At 30.0% G+C, this 17,542-nt stretch overlaps 1 protein-coding gene across 2 annotated transcripts in view; it reads right to left on the minus strand.

Moving 5' to 3' along the window:
- Nucleotides 1-17,542, minus strand: part of CLSTN1_1 (Calsyntenin-1) — a 68,658-nt gene that overhangs the window by 21,232 nt on the left and 29,884 nt on the right. For both annotated transcript variants that reach the window (XM_051214776.1, XM_051214777.1), the window contains 2 exons: nucleotides 11,405-11,619; nucleotides 6,356-6,511 (listed from right to left, as the gene is read on the minus strand). In XM_051214776.1, coding sequence (XP_051067961.1) covers nucleotides 6,356-6,511; nucleotides 11,405-11,619 — 371 coding nt within the window. The remainder of the gene's footprint in view (nucleotides 1-6,355; nucleotides 6,512-11,404; nucleotides 11,620-17,542) is intronic.

Raw genomic sequence — 17,542 nt, forward strand, 5'->3', positions numbered from 1 at the left:
AGAGACATCAAGGTATCTTACGGGTTTATGGGTGGCCATGACATTCTAGAGGATTCCAGTAGCGAATAAACTGATCATTTGATAAGAATTTCTGTAAACTTTTCACTGGATGCTGATTAGAAGCATAAATAAAGAGAAACGCTATTATAACTTACTGGTTATATGACCTACTGATATGCAATCTCGCCTAGGTACCACTGAACATAAAATGAATTTTGTACTTTAAGAATCAATTAATTTTTTTCCATTATGGCACAATCAATCGGAAAACCCTGGAATTGGATTGTATAGTTTGCACTCAATGTAAATCAATGCCTACACCAAATAGGGGAAATTTTACATTACTGACCCATTCATAATATATAGTTGAAATGATTCAGTTTTAGAAAAATATCAATTCACACCAAGTTGAGTGCATCAGAATCTCGTGGTAACACATTGCCGCACCAGTATTCCTACTGAATAATGTTGTTATTGTATGAAAAATTTGTGCATTTAGTTTTACAATATGAGTACGTAAGGTGCTGTTTCATTGAAATATCAGAATAAGTATTTATTGATTATCGAACGAATATTCAAAGGATAATGATACATACATACGGTGGTATTTGAATTTTGAATTTATTTAAGCTCACTTACTACACAGAAAGATTAGTGCAAAAAGTCGAGCGTTACAGTTAATTTTTACAACAGTAGAAGGATAAATCAAGCACATTTAAAAGTTGAATCAGATTAATCATTCATATTTATTACCAAAAGAGGCTTGTATAGATTATTGAGTTTCATAGTTTACATTACTGATTAACTTCAGTTAAACAATTACTAAAAAACGAGGAGGCACAGAACAGTTGTTTCATCCTAATATTAAGCTCCTTAGAAGTAAGCATCTCATAATAGGATAAAATATTTGTTTAGTAATTCTTAGTTCTCATTGGTCGCTTGACCAAGGTCATTCTATGATAAGATATTTTAATTTATTCTAATAATAACTTATTGAAAATGGTTAGTGTAAACGTGAATATAAAAAGACGTTATTGGTGTTTCAAAACTTCAGACTTCATCAACCGATAAAGTTGACCTGTATAAAGTGTCAGAAATTAAAACTGATAAGTATAACAAAACAAATGGATGGCTCACAGTTTAAAAAACCACATTGGTATAACCTTGTAAGTTATGATGAGAATAACCAGAAGGCTTACAAAATAGATCAATGGAGCTATTATTTGTGTACAACTATTCTTTTCATGTCTCGTAAACTATTTCTATCATACATATACCTTAAGCATATGCATATACATAGGTTCATGAATAATAAAATGCAACCAGTATATATATATATATATATATATATATATATATATATAGCGTTAGTGATCATTCTCTAACAGAAAATGAAGATAATCTTTCAGGTGGGGTCATGAAATAACGATATGAGTAGTAAAACCAAGTATAATCAAAGTGGAGGTAAAAATAATGTAAATTACCGATTAAGTATTGATCTAATCAAGCTAGACAGAAGTGAATTTATCGAAGTATGGCTTCAAGTCACTTATGAAGAGAATTTCCGGAGATTCATTTAGGTTGCGGATGATATTCATCATAGATTGACCACAGCTGGGATACCACCGAAGTCCAAGAGACACTGTATAGCTGCTTTTCTCCAGTATGAAATTCTCTAGCATTGTCCTTATATGACATTTCAGGACCTCCAAGTTTCTCAATAAGTTATCACTCACTAAAACACTTGATCAACATACGAAGATTCATAATTCGACGTGAAACACTTGACGATCTGATGCCATTCAAAATGACTGTTTCACTCCCGGAATGAGGGAAATCAGAGTGACTCACTAGAACTTCAAGAGTTGAACTTGCAGTAAGTTACTGCTTAACACAAGATTATAGTATCGGAGATAATTTAACTACTTCTTTATAAAGAAGCGGATTCATTAAATAAGACGTTTGCTTGTCACTCCTCAATATTTGCTTTTAGTAAAGTGAGTCTTTTACTGCACCCTATTTTTCTGAGATTCTTTTAAGAAGTAATACATTTATTTATAATATGTACGGCTAATATACTCTGAATCAAATTGTTGTACATAATCTTATTTGAACATTGTAAATAAAAGTGTGCGAATGTCTGTATTAATTATTATCTTAAATTTAATCTGATGAGTTATTACAAATGTTACCGTGACAAAAGAATTTAAACATATTTTGTTGTGAGTGAGTTTTGTCAACCAATCCTGAACTAAGAATAAGAGAAAAAAAATGTTCAGTTCATCACATGGGTTTTCATATGACTTAATAAACTTCAGTTTATGGTTTGAACCATCTAATTAATCCTTTTTTATAAAACTCATCGTTAAAAATTAAAAAAACTTTTTCTCTGAAAGAATTTGGGATAGAAACACAAAGATATGATAACGATATATAATACTAAAAGTATATGAGTAGTTTCGTGGCTCGTGGATCTGACTTCAAGAAGATCGTAATGAATGTTTGTTATTGAAATATATATGTCGCCTGTTCTCGCATATAATCATCGACTTAAACTACGTTAGTCAATAACGGAATTGAATAAGTCGAATAACGAGAATGGATTTGTGAACACATGTATTTCTTATATAAAGCGAATGGAATAGAGAGAAGAGGAACAACGCAGAGTGCCGATGGCTGGTAAGCCAACTCCCATTCAACCAAGCGTTAATCAATATTTATAGTTACACAAAAGTAAGTTACAGACATGTGATGAATAATAGAATAAGAAATGTGCACACACCTACGCTCTCATATAAAAACAGTCAAGATTGATAAGCGAATAAATAACAAGGTCAGAATGTGACTCAAGTGGAATGAATAGAATGGGCTGTTCGAAAGCCAGAATAAGGTATATGAGCTTAACATAATAACCGACACTACAGTAGTCAATAGCGTGTTCTATACACATAATCCATGTAAACTGGTTACTGTGTTTTAAACAAACAATTATAAGTAGACATTCATGATCAAAAGATAAGAATTTTTCTACATTGTAGTAAAAATAATTTTATGACACTAAAAAACTTACACAATTAAGTTAGTGAAACGTAAAATTATTGCATGACTAAAGTTTAATTTATCCGCAAACATCAATGGGATAGAGAATAGAAGTTTTATACATATACACTTCGTTAATAAATACAAAAATGTTTTCTTTTCATTTTTATCCTACTGTAAGAAAAATGCTGAAAATTTAATAGTTTAGTGTAAAATTATTTCGAACACATGATTAATCACCTATAGAAAATCAATGTGCATTTTATCACATCATGCATAGAGACAAAACAATGTTTCCATAATAACGAATGTTATGATTTTTAATTACATTGTAATTTAGATAACATAAATTAATTTTTATATCATAAGATGTTGTCAATAGAATATTTACAAATGAAATATCATTTAATGAAGTAATGTTGTTGTGATATTCTACAATACAAAAGTGGATTTCAATGTATGACGTCATTTGGAGAACAAATGAGAAACAAGCGCAGTTCGACAGTTGTTTCATATTAGTATAGAATTCCTTTGTTATAAGCAGAAATAATAACATATAGGATTAAACTAATGACCGTCAGATCTTCCTGATAAATATGCAATTTTGAATGCAATATAACTAAAGTGAATTCCAAGTCTATAGTTAAATGAATTTCAAACGAATCTAACTGATGAATTGTGGCTTAATCTGAAAATATTGGACAAACTTAGTTGTTCTATCTCAGATATCATTATGGGTAACTTCGCATTTGTTTAGATAAATTACTGTATTATTCTGTCGTATTATGTGTACAACTAATATTCCTGATACAAACTGATTTAGTCAAACAAATTCTACTAAAATTTCAGTTTGTTTAACAAATGTTGGTACCTTAGTTGATAAATGTGATCAAATATGCTTTGTATAACCTATAAGATTACTTTAATATCTAGAAAAGAACGTATGTAGATTAATGACCTTACTAGAATTAGTAATGATTGTGTCTTTCTATTACCTAATAGATGACAATCTTATCAGTCTGACAGAAGTTAATACCACATCTATCAGTTTTAGTGCCCTAGAAATTTTTTTTACATTTAATAAATGTCATTTATTTATCTGTTCTATGTTGTCTTCCCATACTCTAAATTATCCATTTCATTACGTAATATTCCTTTCAAATGTTGAAAGTTCAATGTTTATTACTCAGAATTTATTATCCCAACAAAAATTACTCATTAACAGTACGTTCTATAAAAAAAGGTAGTTGTGCGTGCACATATTCATAAATATCAGGTTTCGTAACAAAAAAACTACTCAGTACTATTTTCAATGTATTTACGATGTGGCTATCAATTAAATTTAAGATGTGTGTTCCATCCTATTCAAGATTTATCAATGGATTATGATTGCACTTTACTGTTGATATTCACAATAGGACTCAAACCTATTAGTTTTCAACTCAAGAGTTTCGGTAGACAATAACTTATTTAATGGGAATGAAGGTGTTGGTAAGAGTTTGTAATTTCCTGTTACTAACATTCAAGGATGAAACCGGTCAGCCATATTAACATTGATAACCAAATACCAAATAAACTGAGAATTGTGATTAAAGGCTGCATAGGGATAACCCAATATAGATGAAAATATAAAAACATAGACTTATGAATTGTAGTCTTGAATAACAACAACAGGAAACTACAAAACTTTATTAAGAATTCACTGTTCGGCGAGACTATAATTTATGGACGAACCAATCAGATTTAAGATAACAGGTCTCGGATTTTGGCGCGAAATTCGCTCATCCATTTGAATAAATGGAGTTTTCGTGTTATAGCTGATCTCAGTTCGTAATGTGTGAGGACGGTCCATGGGTGAACCCGAGGAAGCTGTAAAAAGCTCAGAAAGAGCCGAAGATATTCTATTCAATCATCTTTTGAAAGAATATTATAGACTCTCTACGTGTAGCTTCCCGATTGCACAATGCTAATAACCCCCTGTGTGCGAATCGAATAGCTATAATGATGATTTCGTTTCTTACTAAAATCTATAAATACCTGACAGTTTTGTAGTGTAATTTGGCACTGTCTGGAATAAAATTCCCTTCAGTAGTCTTCGATCTTCTCATTGAGACTTGGAAAGGTTTTAGTGTTCTAGTGCTCAAGTTATACGCGGTATATCAAGAATATAAGCTCTAGATATAAAACCCTAAATCTAATTCCTAACCCTAACTATCAACTGTAAATCATAACTAATTCTTCAAGCTGGTTTATAACCCTCATTTGGTCCTGGTTATTAGGTGAACACTCTCAAGGTCACTTTAGCATCTCTCAAAGGTCATCCATAAATTATATTTTCACCCACTGTTCTTTTTATTATTTATCTACAAATATAATGAACACATTCTACTGTGAACATAAAATAATTATCTTAAATTTAAATTATGAAATATCAGACCAATATTTAATCAGCCTAAAGTAAGCTTGCCAATGGAATAGTGAATGACCTTTATTTCAGTTATAAAAAAAGTTCTTAGCGGAGAGAAAGAATTGAAGCTTTAAGTAGATATTAGTAGAGTATATAACATAAGCAAATCTATTATTTAATGTTTTATTTTTTTAGGAGTGTTATATCATAGTTGTCTTTAATCCAAGTAGTATATACTTTAGGTATTATTTTTAGTAGAGTTCTTATTTTGTTTTGCGTACAGTATAAATTGTAAATGGCTATAAAGTTTAGATTCAGTTTGAATTTCTACAATTTTAAAAAGGATTGATTTGCAACTACATGTTACTATCGTTTGTCAAAAGTTTATTTGTAATAATGTAAAAGTATTTTGTTGTCAAATTTAAGATGACGATAAAGGTAGGTAGTTAGTATAGATTATTCATATCTTGCTAAGTTTACTAATCACTTCTGAAGTATAATCTGTTGACATAATAGAAATATTGAATATATATTCGATGATAACATTTCAGTTGTAACTCTAATGGTTGTATAATTCAATAACTAAAGGATGCGTAATGTCTGAATTAATCAGGATTGACATTTTCAATGTAGCCAGTTTATTTAATAAAAGCTTTAAAAAAAAACACGACATAGAGATCAGTAGAGAAAAACTAGTTTTAGATAACTTCTTAACGTTACAATTAGATAACTAAAGCCATTTTTATAACGAATTTCTATAAGAAGATAAAAATATACAGAGAAACACAACAGTCTATAATACAAAATTTAATGATATGAAGGCATTATTTAACTTAAAGTCAACTGAAAACATGATAATGACCATAACGAATACCAACAAATGTATAACATAAGAACAAAATAACTTACTTTTCCAGCCTGGTTTGCAATCAAGAAGAATTTGTTCAATTGTTACACTGACTGATGCTCTATGTGGTACTGGACGACTACAATCCTCGGCAATAACTTGTAGTGAATAAGGTCTTTGTGCAAGAGATAAAAGTGCTTCACGTACACGTATAACACCTAAAAAGTATAATGTCAAAAGTGTAGGTATGATATGATATAAAATTAGTATCTATTACATTTTCATACAACAATATGCTCATTGTCATTTGTAGTATCCCTACTACTGGCCCATGAGAGTCAAATATTAGGTTGCAGTTTGAATCCCGGTCTACTGAGATTAGCTTGTGAAAGTGGTCTGATATTACAAGCTTATATACAGACAATGTAATTCAATATAAATTAAATGAATTTATGTTAGGTAAGTTATATTGTTGTTATGATTGTGGTATCAATATGAGTATTTTAAAACAGAACGTATATAACAATTTACAATCAGATAAGTTCCATAAATGGATAAGATTCCCAAGGTATTTTTACATCATTCCAATTTATTCGAAGTTTCCTATTATTCTGAAAGTAAATTTCAAATATTTTATTAACGAATTACTGTCAAAATAATCTGATTTTGAATATTTACAATAAATATACTACTCATTAGAAAATTGTTTATATGGAATAATTTTTAGACTAATTGAAATGAAATATTTTATTGACAGAAATGAATTTTTATGCGTAGTATGACAATGTAAACACTTAGATGGTGGTAGTAGGTAGTCAACAAGAAACCCTGGACCCGGGTTTCGTGCTACTTGGGCCCAGGGTTTCCTGTTGACTACCTCCAACCACCATCTAAATCTCAATACATAGTGCCCGCAGTGTCAAGTCACCTAGACTGGTGGCCGCATTGCAACATGATCGATAGCATTCGATCTGCACTAATAAGGACTAGACAAGCATGACATTGATCACCACCCAGTGATCAATCAATTGTAATGTAAAAACTTGTAAATTCCCTTCTACAAACATACTGCATTATTTCTCAACTTAACTCAACTAATACTAAAGTGATCCCTGGTTACTAATGGTTGTTCATATAGTTATTTATGAGATATATTACGAAATACAACAATTTCCGTTAAACCTATTTAGTCATACTGAAGTTGACAATTTCATGAACTTAGTTGGTCAAATTTTAGTACTAATGAATACATTAGGACACCTGTTTAATTGTTTTAACTTGTAGTGTAAATTATTGTTGAATATGTTATAAAACTTATCATAGATGTCATAGATATGCGAAAACATAAGAGATATAGTATGCCACTTCTTAAATGTTATCTTATATTCCATCTCTACAATGATATCTCTAAAAGATGATAGAAATCAATGTTTTTCAGCAGTAGAAATCAAAGTTTGTTTGCAAAATTAATCGTTGGGAGGGGAGACTTTAGCCTAAGATCTTTTATTTGAAAACACCTTATTAACATATGCTTTCAAGTAACAAAGAGCTAACTAGTTATAGTTTACAACTAGTTGATCACTTAGCGATGATAATTGTCATGCATATATCGACTCCCTCTTAATGCTCATTGAATTCTGTCATTCAGGTTGTAGCCTGGTCGGTAGTCTAAACAACTTGACATTGTGTTCACCATGTTGAGAGGCTAGGTGGCTAGAAGTAATAGACGGGAAAACCTGGACTAAAGTTGGATGCTGTTTGGCATTCATCATCAACGTAAACCTGTAATCTTGAGGGAACTGACCATCTATAGTTTATTCGACGCCATGCTACTCAGTTACAGTCAGAAACGTTATCAATGAGCTACTTACTCTCGACTGACCTCCTATATAACTGAGATATATTTACAATTGATTGATGCTCGAACAATGACAATATCATGTATGTCACGTCCTTCTCAGTGTAGATTGAGTTCAATCGTTCAAACCTAGGTCCAAGGATTCCCGTTGACTACTCTCAATGACCACCTTACACTTAGACTAACGAAAGTGCATAGTAAGAGTATGAAAGAATGTTCATAAATATTAAACTGTTCATTTGGCGAAATAACCTTCTATTTAATAAACTTCTATTGATATTCATGTCGAAAACTTCGTTTTAAAAAAAAGTCCATTCATAATTTTTAACTATTGATTCCTTGCAAACAACATCTAAATGTTAAAATATACTATACAGCGTTATTACATGAATTGTCAAAAGTATCATCCATAAAAACATGATAAATAATTATAAACTTTATAGAACTAATGGAATGTATCATTCAATGAAGATCAGTAACACAGGGTTTGTCATGATAAGAATCTACCGTTATTTGCTATTTGCATTATGTTCTGTTAAACTATCGAGTAAATTAATATAATAAATGGGTGAAAAAGGATGCATAAATATATATATTCTCGGGAATGTATGGATAAAAAGTGAGTACTTAAAAAACTAAACTGAATGTTAAGAAAAAGCATCAATAGAGCAGAAGCTGAAAATAAATTACCAAATCATTTATTCAGTGTTTCCATTTAGAAGGTGACCAGTTAAGCATAAATTAGGGAGGAGTGTCTCCTTAATAATACGTTTAAAGAAAAGCAACAATAAATCATAATGAAAATCGATATTAGAAATGAGCTTCGCACATCCAAAAAATCTGTCATTTTCATAGATAACAATTCTTGAAAAAGAAAAACTATTCTACTCTCCTTCAAAGGATAGAAAAACAATAGAAAATGTACAGCATAGAATCTATTTCAAGCTGCTTGTTTAAGTGTATATATATAGATATATATTTAACCATTTTCAAGGTTTAATTAAATTTTTACCTTATATGTAAATTTTTTAATTACATCCGGAATATGTTTTGTAATCAGATCTATGTTTTGTTAAGTTTGTTTAATTGTTCAGTAAGAAATTAAAAGTAGCGGTGTTTTTGATACAGACAAAAAAGACTATGAAATAAGAATCTAATTTTAGATTTATTAAAAAGGCTTTTGTTTTTTAAGTATTTGATTGTAAGAATTTAATTGCCTTGAAGAAATAAAAGGTAGCAAACTAGAGGAGAATAGTAGATACTAAATAAGAAAGTTAAATATAACCATAACTATAGCGTAGATTAGATGAAATATAGCTATTAGTGTAATATAGCTTGCGCGTTTCCCCTTATTTAGGACTCTTTAGCTGGATGGACCTGCATCTCAGAATTGATGTCTACTCTGGGACAGAAAACAAATACTATTTGTTTCAAATGCCACCGTATTATCCACTTAACTACTAAGTCCAGATAGCCACTCATTTTTGTGACTGGTATGATATTAAAATTCTACTTGAAATGGTTTAGATTACTCCGTTGTTGATATTTTTGACTGAAATGTGATTAATCTTGGTTAGCATATGTGTATCCAGTGGTTAAATTGAGGCAATCCACATTGGACGATCATATACCAGCCAGGACTAATTATATTACAGTCAAAAATATCAACAACGGGAAAATCCAAACTACTTCAAATTGCAATAATATAATGAGCAAAACTGTTGCACAACTAATAATCTTGACAACAATATGAAATTCGCTAATGTTTAATATACCTTCAGTATGTAAAATAACTGGAAGCTTTATTGTTATTGACAACTTAACGAACCAAATATGAATCAATATACAATTGTATGGTGCATACTATGCTAACTATCGGTTCAGAGTTATTATTCCTGGTTTGGTTTTTGGTTGCTTATTGCTGTAAATTTTTAAACAATAGCTCAGTGCCTATTCGTTTTTATCGGTTTCTTAACAAAATCAGCTCACACAGAAAGCTATCTGTAGATTGAATAAATTTATTTCTAGATGATAGTCGCTTTGTGGGTTTAAATATTAGCTAAAAATTGAAATTTGCGCATGGGTTTATAAAGTTTAGAGATAGCTATTTTTTTACATCAGGTTCGAGTGTCGAATATTAACTCAAGCTGACGAAAAAGATGAAATGTTCATCACTGCTTACGTAAAAAACGAGAGGAACGTGACATTTCGTGTTAAAATGTTAGGAAATGGTGCTTGAAATCCAATGAACACTACCGTTTGAAAAAATTAGTGAACTCCATTGAGATCATCTGCTGAAAAGGGGCACGAAGATTAATCTCTACAGGATCTGTTCAAAAATATAGTTAATAGATTATAGTACCAAAGAGTGTGTTTTTGTGGAGTTTCAAAATTTTAAAGGGTTAGGGTTACAGTTTAATTTACTGACTGCTGTTATTATTACTCACACTAGTATCACTATTACGTCTGTAAACAAGCTTTTTTAAGCATAAATCCCATCAAGTCCTAATTCAATTCATAACCATGAAATGTAACTTTATGGTCAGTATACAGTATAAAGATAAACGAATCACTTTTGATTACAATACACTGATAAGGAAATATAGATACTAATAATTATCTTACTGATAAATTAATTCTGTTAACGTTTGTTATTGGTTCAACAGATGTTGGTTTCATTCATAAATGATGTTAATTAGTTAGAAATTTATTGAAATTTTGCTTGTGAAACCCTCTTGATATCATATCTGTGCTGATGTGCTCCTTGATCTTTAGCCACTCATACTGACAACTATCTGTGGCTGCTTTGTATTCCCATAGCCTTCTATATTATGGTACTCAAGGGCTTTGGGTACATTTTAAATGCTAGAATATAATTTAAAGTTAGTGATGTAAGCGTTGTTTTTTTTAACAAAAGATTAGAAAAAGTTAGGAATGCAAAAGTATATCAATGAAAAGCAGACTGTAAAAGAATCTGAAGCAACACATATAATAAAGTTGGTTAAAGATTGTTTTGTCCATACTTCTGCTTTTTTCTTTGGCATTCTTTTCATCATAAAGTTGTTTTCCTTTTAATCAACTCAGTCAATATTATGTCGAGTTCTAATTCTGACTCACAGTCTTCATCATCATATATAACGTTCCATAATAATTAGGAAAATATGAATCAGTAGTTATAAAGATCATTTGCTTTTTATAGTTAATGTAAAATAAAATTACGCTTGTTTTTATTAAATGGATAAAATGAACTCACCATAATTATTGATAGAAAACGGACTATCAACAGGCTCAAGACGATAACTACAAATGGCAGTATTCGAATACTCTCTTGGTTGATTCACTTCTTCAATAGCTTGGATTTGACCAACTATACTACCGATTGGACTTCTTTGACCAATTTTAAAATTATAGTGAGGTTTATCAAAAACAGGTCCATGACGATCTATAACTCGTATTTGAATGGGAACTCTACATACATATATAGGGTAGATATAAAAGAGGGAAAGAACACAAATCTGAATAAATCCTGTAGTAAAAATAGGTTGCTTTGCTTTGATAACATTGTAAGAATTTAAAAATTAAAGTTTTGACAGCAAAACCATTAAAATGAGCTTCATTTTAGGCAAACAGAGGAAAAAATATATTTCTTCAGATAATCTTCAGTGAGTGCAATGTTTAGACAAAGATAAAGCAACTTTAACCCAAGCATTCGGTGAATAAAGATTATTTTTGTGTATTTGAGAAAAAAAAACATACAAATGTGGAGAGACTTAATTTCTCGATTTATTTCAATATACAGACAGCTCTTTAAGGTAAATAGTTCATAGGACTATCACAAATGATCTTTGCAGAAAACTCTATTAATCGAATAGTATTATAAATGATTGATAATACTGTCTAAACCTACTATCTAAACTGTGTGATATGTATCGTCGGGTAAATATGATAACGAAACAGATTTTAATCAAAGAATTCTGATCAAAGATAATTATCATCGAATAAATAAGCAAAAAAGCTTTACTTTGGAATTGAATAAACACCTGATTATTTTTTGATAATTTTTAATTATGTAAAAATGTTTACCAACTAAAAATATTGTATGGAAAACTTCCTATATCCTGTATTGAAGGAAATTAAATGTATGTGGGCTAATGCATCTACTGTGTTCATTATCATATGACCTACAGGTCTTGTTATCGGCTCTAAACCGAATGGTATATATGTTTATATACATCCCGATACGCACATTGAAATATGTAGCTCGCAAACATTAATATCGAACTAATAAATACGTTTGTATTCAGTTTTATTAAAAATACTTCAAATGACATGGCTCAAATTCTCTAACATTGACCTAGATGTATAGGTTTCTTCATTTTTCTTATCAACCTCTAAATTCTTGAGTTTCATGTGAAACTTCCGTTAATTACTAACAACAACATGACAGCTACTGAGAAATTCATTTTGCAAAACACTGAGTATTTACATATCTGTGCAGAATTTTAATTTTTATAGAATTCCAATGTTTTTACGATAATGGTTATTACGATTATTTAAGAAAACTGTTTAGTACAATTATTACACTTAATAGACTGAGTTGACCCGAAATTCCTATTCTGAGTATGACACACTGTGATAGGCCTAATTCCTACTGATTCTTTGAAAAAGCTTCAGTAAAAATAAACGACATACAACTACATTGAAAAAATTTATGATTTGAAATTATTTTCAGAAAAAATACCGTTAATTCTGTTGTATATTGACATTTCTTAAGACTAGATTTTTCTTAACAAATCCTTACTTAACTTTTTTAGAAGGCCGTAATCGACCTATCAAACTAGTTAAGTAACATTGAAATTGAATTTGAAATGGCTTGGGTTATCTCAGTGTTGATATTTTGATTGAATATCTTTCATACAAAATCGGTATATAATAGCTATATCGAGGCAGTCCGCACAAGATGCACATATCCCAACTAAGAGTGAGAGAAATGCAGTCGAAATATTAAAAACGAAGCAGTCCAAACCACTACATATTAAATAAAATCCATAAATGTTGAACAGGTTACTGTTTATCTGAAATCAGTAGTTAAGTTGATAACATGTTGTCGTTAGAAGTTCAAGATACTAGGTTAGAATCCTGGCTTGAAAATTAACTCTGTAATACAGGTACATCCATCTGATGTGTCTTAAATAGGGTGAAATGTACATCCTCGTTTACACTGCAAGCAATATTCTATTCATTCTAGGTAGTTAATTAACAATTTTATCTTGAATAATGAATCATTTGTGAAGTTAATAATGATCAGTGAGTGACCTGGGGAAAAGTAAAACAACTACGGCTTTTTTGGTTCATATGTTTGTACTGGGCGGCTAATGAAAATTCATGTTGTTACTATAAATAAATAATATTTGAAAATTTTAACAAGGAAGCACTGTACATTTCATTAATACAATCTAACTGCATCGTTGGGTCAGCTAAGAGTGATAGTTCTTCTTTGTTTATAAGTTTCATATTCATACTCTGCTTTATTTGCTGTAAGTAGTAATTTGCAATTTTCAAGCCTCGTTCAAGTCAATTCTAATGCCTATATAAACCTATACTGATTGTGTAATTTGCTTGATTGGATTGATCCTCTGAAGTGAGGAGATTGTCAAATATTCATATTTAATTACATTTATGGTATTTATTTTAGATACACATCGTCCAACAAGAATAAAAATTACCACTGATTCACATTTAGTCCTCCATTCAACAAGAAATACACCTATAATTTATTCGCCGCACAGCCTACAACATTTACTGATCCACTTTTTTCTGGACTTCATGTTCAACTATGCAACGACAATAATGAAACACAATTTATTTACAAATGTAATGAATAAACTGAATAACAATCTACATTTTTATAGCATAAATTTATCATTGTCTCATTTATCCATATGACAGTAGAAACTGATAAAAAACAATCCATTACGAGAGAAAATGTCATATAAAATGAAATACAAATAATTTCGATTTACTGGTCCTGATCAAGAAAACTCGTTTATGGTAAGAAAACACACAAATAGAATGCTAAATGTCTTGTGTTATTTTACAGTTTGACGTTGTTCAACATGAAATGATGTAAAAATGTAAAAATGAATTAGAAAATAAAATCGTTATCAGCAGACATATTTACTTATTACATCAAAGTACTCACAAGAAGGCAATATTTGTTTTTTAAGTCGCAAATGTTCCCATTTTACTAATTAGTCTAATTCTTCCCTGTACAAACTGCAGAAAAGTGAACAGGATAATGATTTCCGTGTCAATAAAACCAGGTAACAGTTATGAAACTTCTGTAACTATAAGAAATTAAAATGAACAAATTTTATTTGTCCTCTTTCAGTCCTGTTTGTTAATCAAAAGCCTGATGAAGTTCCTATAAAAAGACACACTTGTGTATAATCAATGCATGAATAGTTTTTTCTGTGTGTATTAAACATCATAAATGATTAAGTTATGTAAATAAGAAAAATAAGCAACGAAGAATCATCAAATGTAAGTATAAACAGAAGTACAAGGTAAAATTCATTTGAAAAATGAGATCTAATGTATTTAAATACATATTTGCATGCAAAACTAAAACATGAAAATAACACCATTATACAAAGTCAAATTCATCTATTTTTCTGTGATAACCGACGACAGCTAAAGCTTATTAGTTGTAAGATTTCAGTTGGTTTTTGCTTATTATATGGGCTACCAGATGATAGGTTGATAGAACAGTGTTTGAATCTATGAAATAATATGTATTATGCACTAAGATTTTCATTGTATTTGAAGTAAACATTTTTTGCATTGGCTAATTATTCTTAATATGAAATCATTTCAAACGGTATATGGATAAACCATATGGGTAGGGTACGTGTACGTAGATTCATAGCGCTTCTGTTCTTCATTGCTCATCAAATGAGTGGCATCTGGCATCTTTCTGTTTTGCTTTACTTGATAAGCAGATGCTGCATATAAAAGCATAATTTTCACCAAGGATTTTACTTCACGCTCTAATTTTCGCCTTATTTTTTCACTTGGAGATTTGAGATACAATACAGTGGGGTGTTCATAAAAGTCATATATAGATAACTTTAGATGATTGAAATGAAACATTCATAGTGAATTACTCTTCCGTGAAGTATCGATCCAGTAAATGAACAGGATAATGATAGAAAATTCTATGTCTTGAACCTCTTAATGAATACTGAAAAAAGCTGGTTATTATCACATTAGAACATGTTCATGTTAAGGAAACCCTACGTGGTGAATAATAAACTTAAGTATGATTAAGTAAATAGTGTTCTAGCGTTTCAAAGGTCTACCTACTGTTATGATAGTACTGATAATCAGATGTAGAGTGGTGTTCGAGTGACTTCCTTGATGAAACAGAGATTTAATAAATAAATAGAAAAGCTGAATTTACTAATTATTGGTACGTAAGAGGTTTTACAGTCAGATAACAATCGATAAATCGGTGTGAATGTTTTATATTAAAATATGCACCTCCAAAGTAGTTAATTTACAAACCAGAACCTTAACATGCATATCCTCTTCACATTCATGTAAATTAAATTAGTCATGATCTGTGAACACGATCAACTTGATATGTGTTGATAATATTGGTCAATTGAATTCAGATTATTGTTATATACTTTTCGTTATTATGTCAAGAGTTATCAATAAAAAGTCATTACATTCAGTAAAAGTTATATCATCTATACTAAGTACTTATTTTTTTTATAAAAACATAATAATGATTTAAAGCAAAACTCCTTTCAGTTTGATTATCAGATCACAAAACAACATACATTATTCATAAACAATATATAACAAAAAAAATCCGTTTATGAGTAAACAAATAGAAACCAAAATGTGAATCATATTGAATCAATAAACTTAATCAATTAAGATGCCATAACACACAGTGTATGAATCTAACGTACACACACAATGTGTATCTCTGTATATATGAATGTATGTTTGAACATTTCACTGAATAAATAAATTGTTTCTAGCTTGTTTTTATTTAAATACAATAAAAAGGTATCTAATTAATTGTTTTCATTTATTCTATAATAAATTTATTGAAGAAAGAAAATAAAAGTTAACTTAATTCACTTTGAAGAAGTGGCTTACATTAAGTTACGAAATATTAGAACTGCAATTTTTCTACTCATTAAGATATAACAAAAATATATATTTATCAATAATTATTTGATTTAGAAGTAGAAGAAAACTCGAAATAGAAATACTTACCCCATATTATTAATTTTTCTTTGAATCAAGTAAACTATAACAAGGGATTACTTAATTATCTGATTATAATTTGATTTATATCATACTATGGTGTAAGATAAGAAGGTATTAAAAGCTTAACAGGAAATGATTTAAAATATAAAGTTTGTGGCTAATAGTGGAGTTCGAGATGTGGTGCGTCTTATCCTATTTGAGATTTGTGAATGGATCAGAAATTCAGTGTTAATGCTAAAATTGAGATTCAGACGACATGTCGTAAGAAACGTTTTATCACTGGTCAATAAAAAACATGTTCAAAGCATCATGGAAAAGACTGATACTTATAATATACATTTACTACAAAAACCAAATATATTGACATATGAAAATTAATTTACAAATGATTTTTAACATTGGAAATAAAAAATACTGGCCACACCGAAGGATTTAATTACTAGTTGGGAAAAAATATTTTTTAAAGCTGATTAATTTTTTAGTAACCAATTACTTCTTATTTTGATTTAATTTTCCATCAATAACTGATTACAATTAAATATGGGCAGTCTAATTTAGCAGTATATATCTGATTTTAAACGTCAGGTGGTAGAAACTAGCCGACATCAAAGTATTGATAGCAAATGTAAACTTGTACAGGAACTAATTCCACGGTCAATAAAATCATGATTACTTTCAGCCACTTAACATTTCAACATAATGCACGCGATATTGATTCACTCAGACTAGTGGCCATATTTCAACTTGGTAGATAGAATTCGGTCTATACTAAAGGTTGACACAAACATGATACTGACCACTTTTCAGTGAAAAATCAGTTGTGTATATATCTGACTTCAGGGTTAACTGTCAAAATAATACTGAATTAAGTTATTATTAGTCAAATGATTAATTTTCACAGTTTCTGGTGGCAAGCAGTTACCAGTGTAGTTCAATCAATGTCTCGAGTGGGACAGTTATTCACCACAGACAATGGATGAGGATCGTGCAATATTGTCAAACGATTGAAATTAAACATTAACACTACTGGGTGGTGGTTCAGTAGTCTAGAGGTCAAGCATTCGCGCGCGAAACTGAAGTCCTTGAGTTCAAATCCCGAAAA

The sequence above is a fragment of the Schistosoma haematobium genome, chromosome 2, assembly GCF_000699445.3.
Source record: "Schistosoma haematobium chromosome 2, whole genome shotgun sequence".
Classification (NCBI taxonomy): domain Eukaryota; kingdom Metazoa; phylum Platyhelminthes; class Trematoda; order Strigeidida; family Schistosomatidae; genus Schistosoma; species Schistosoma haematobium.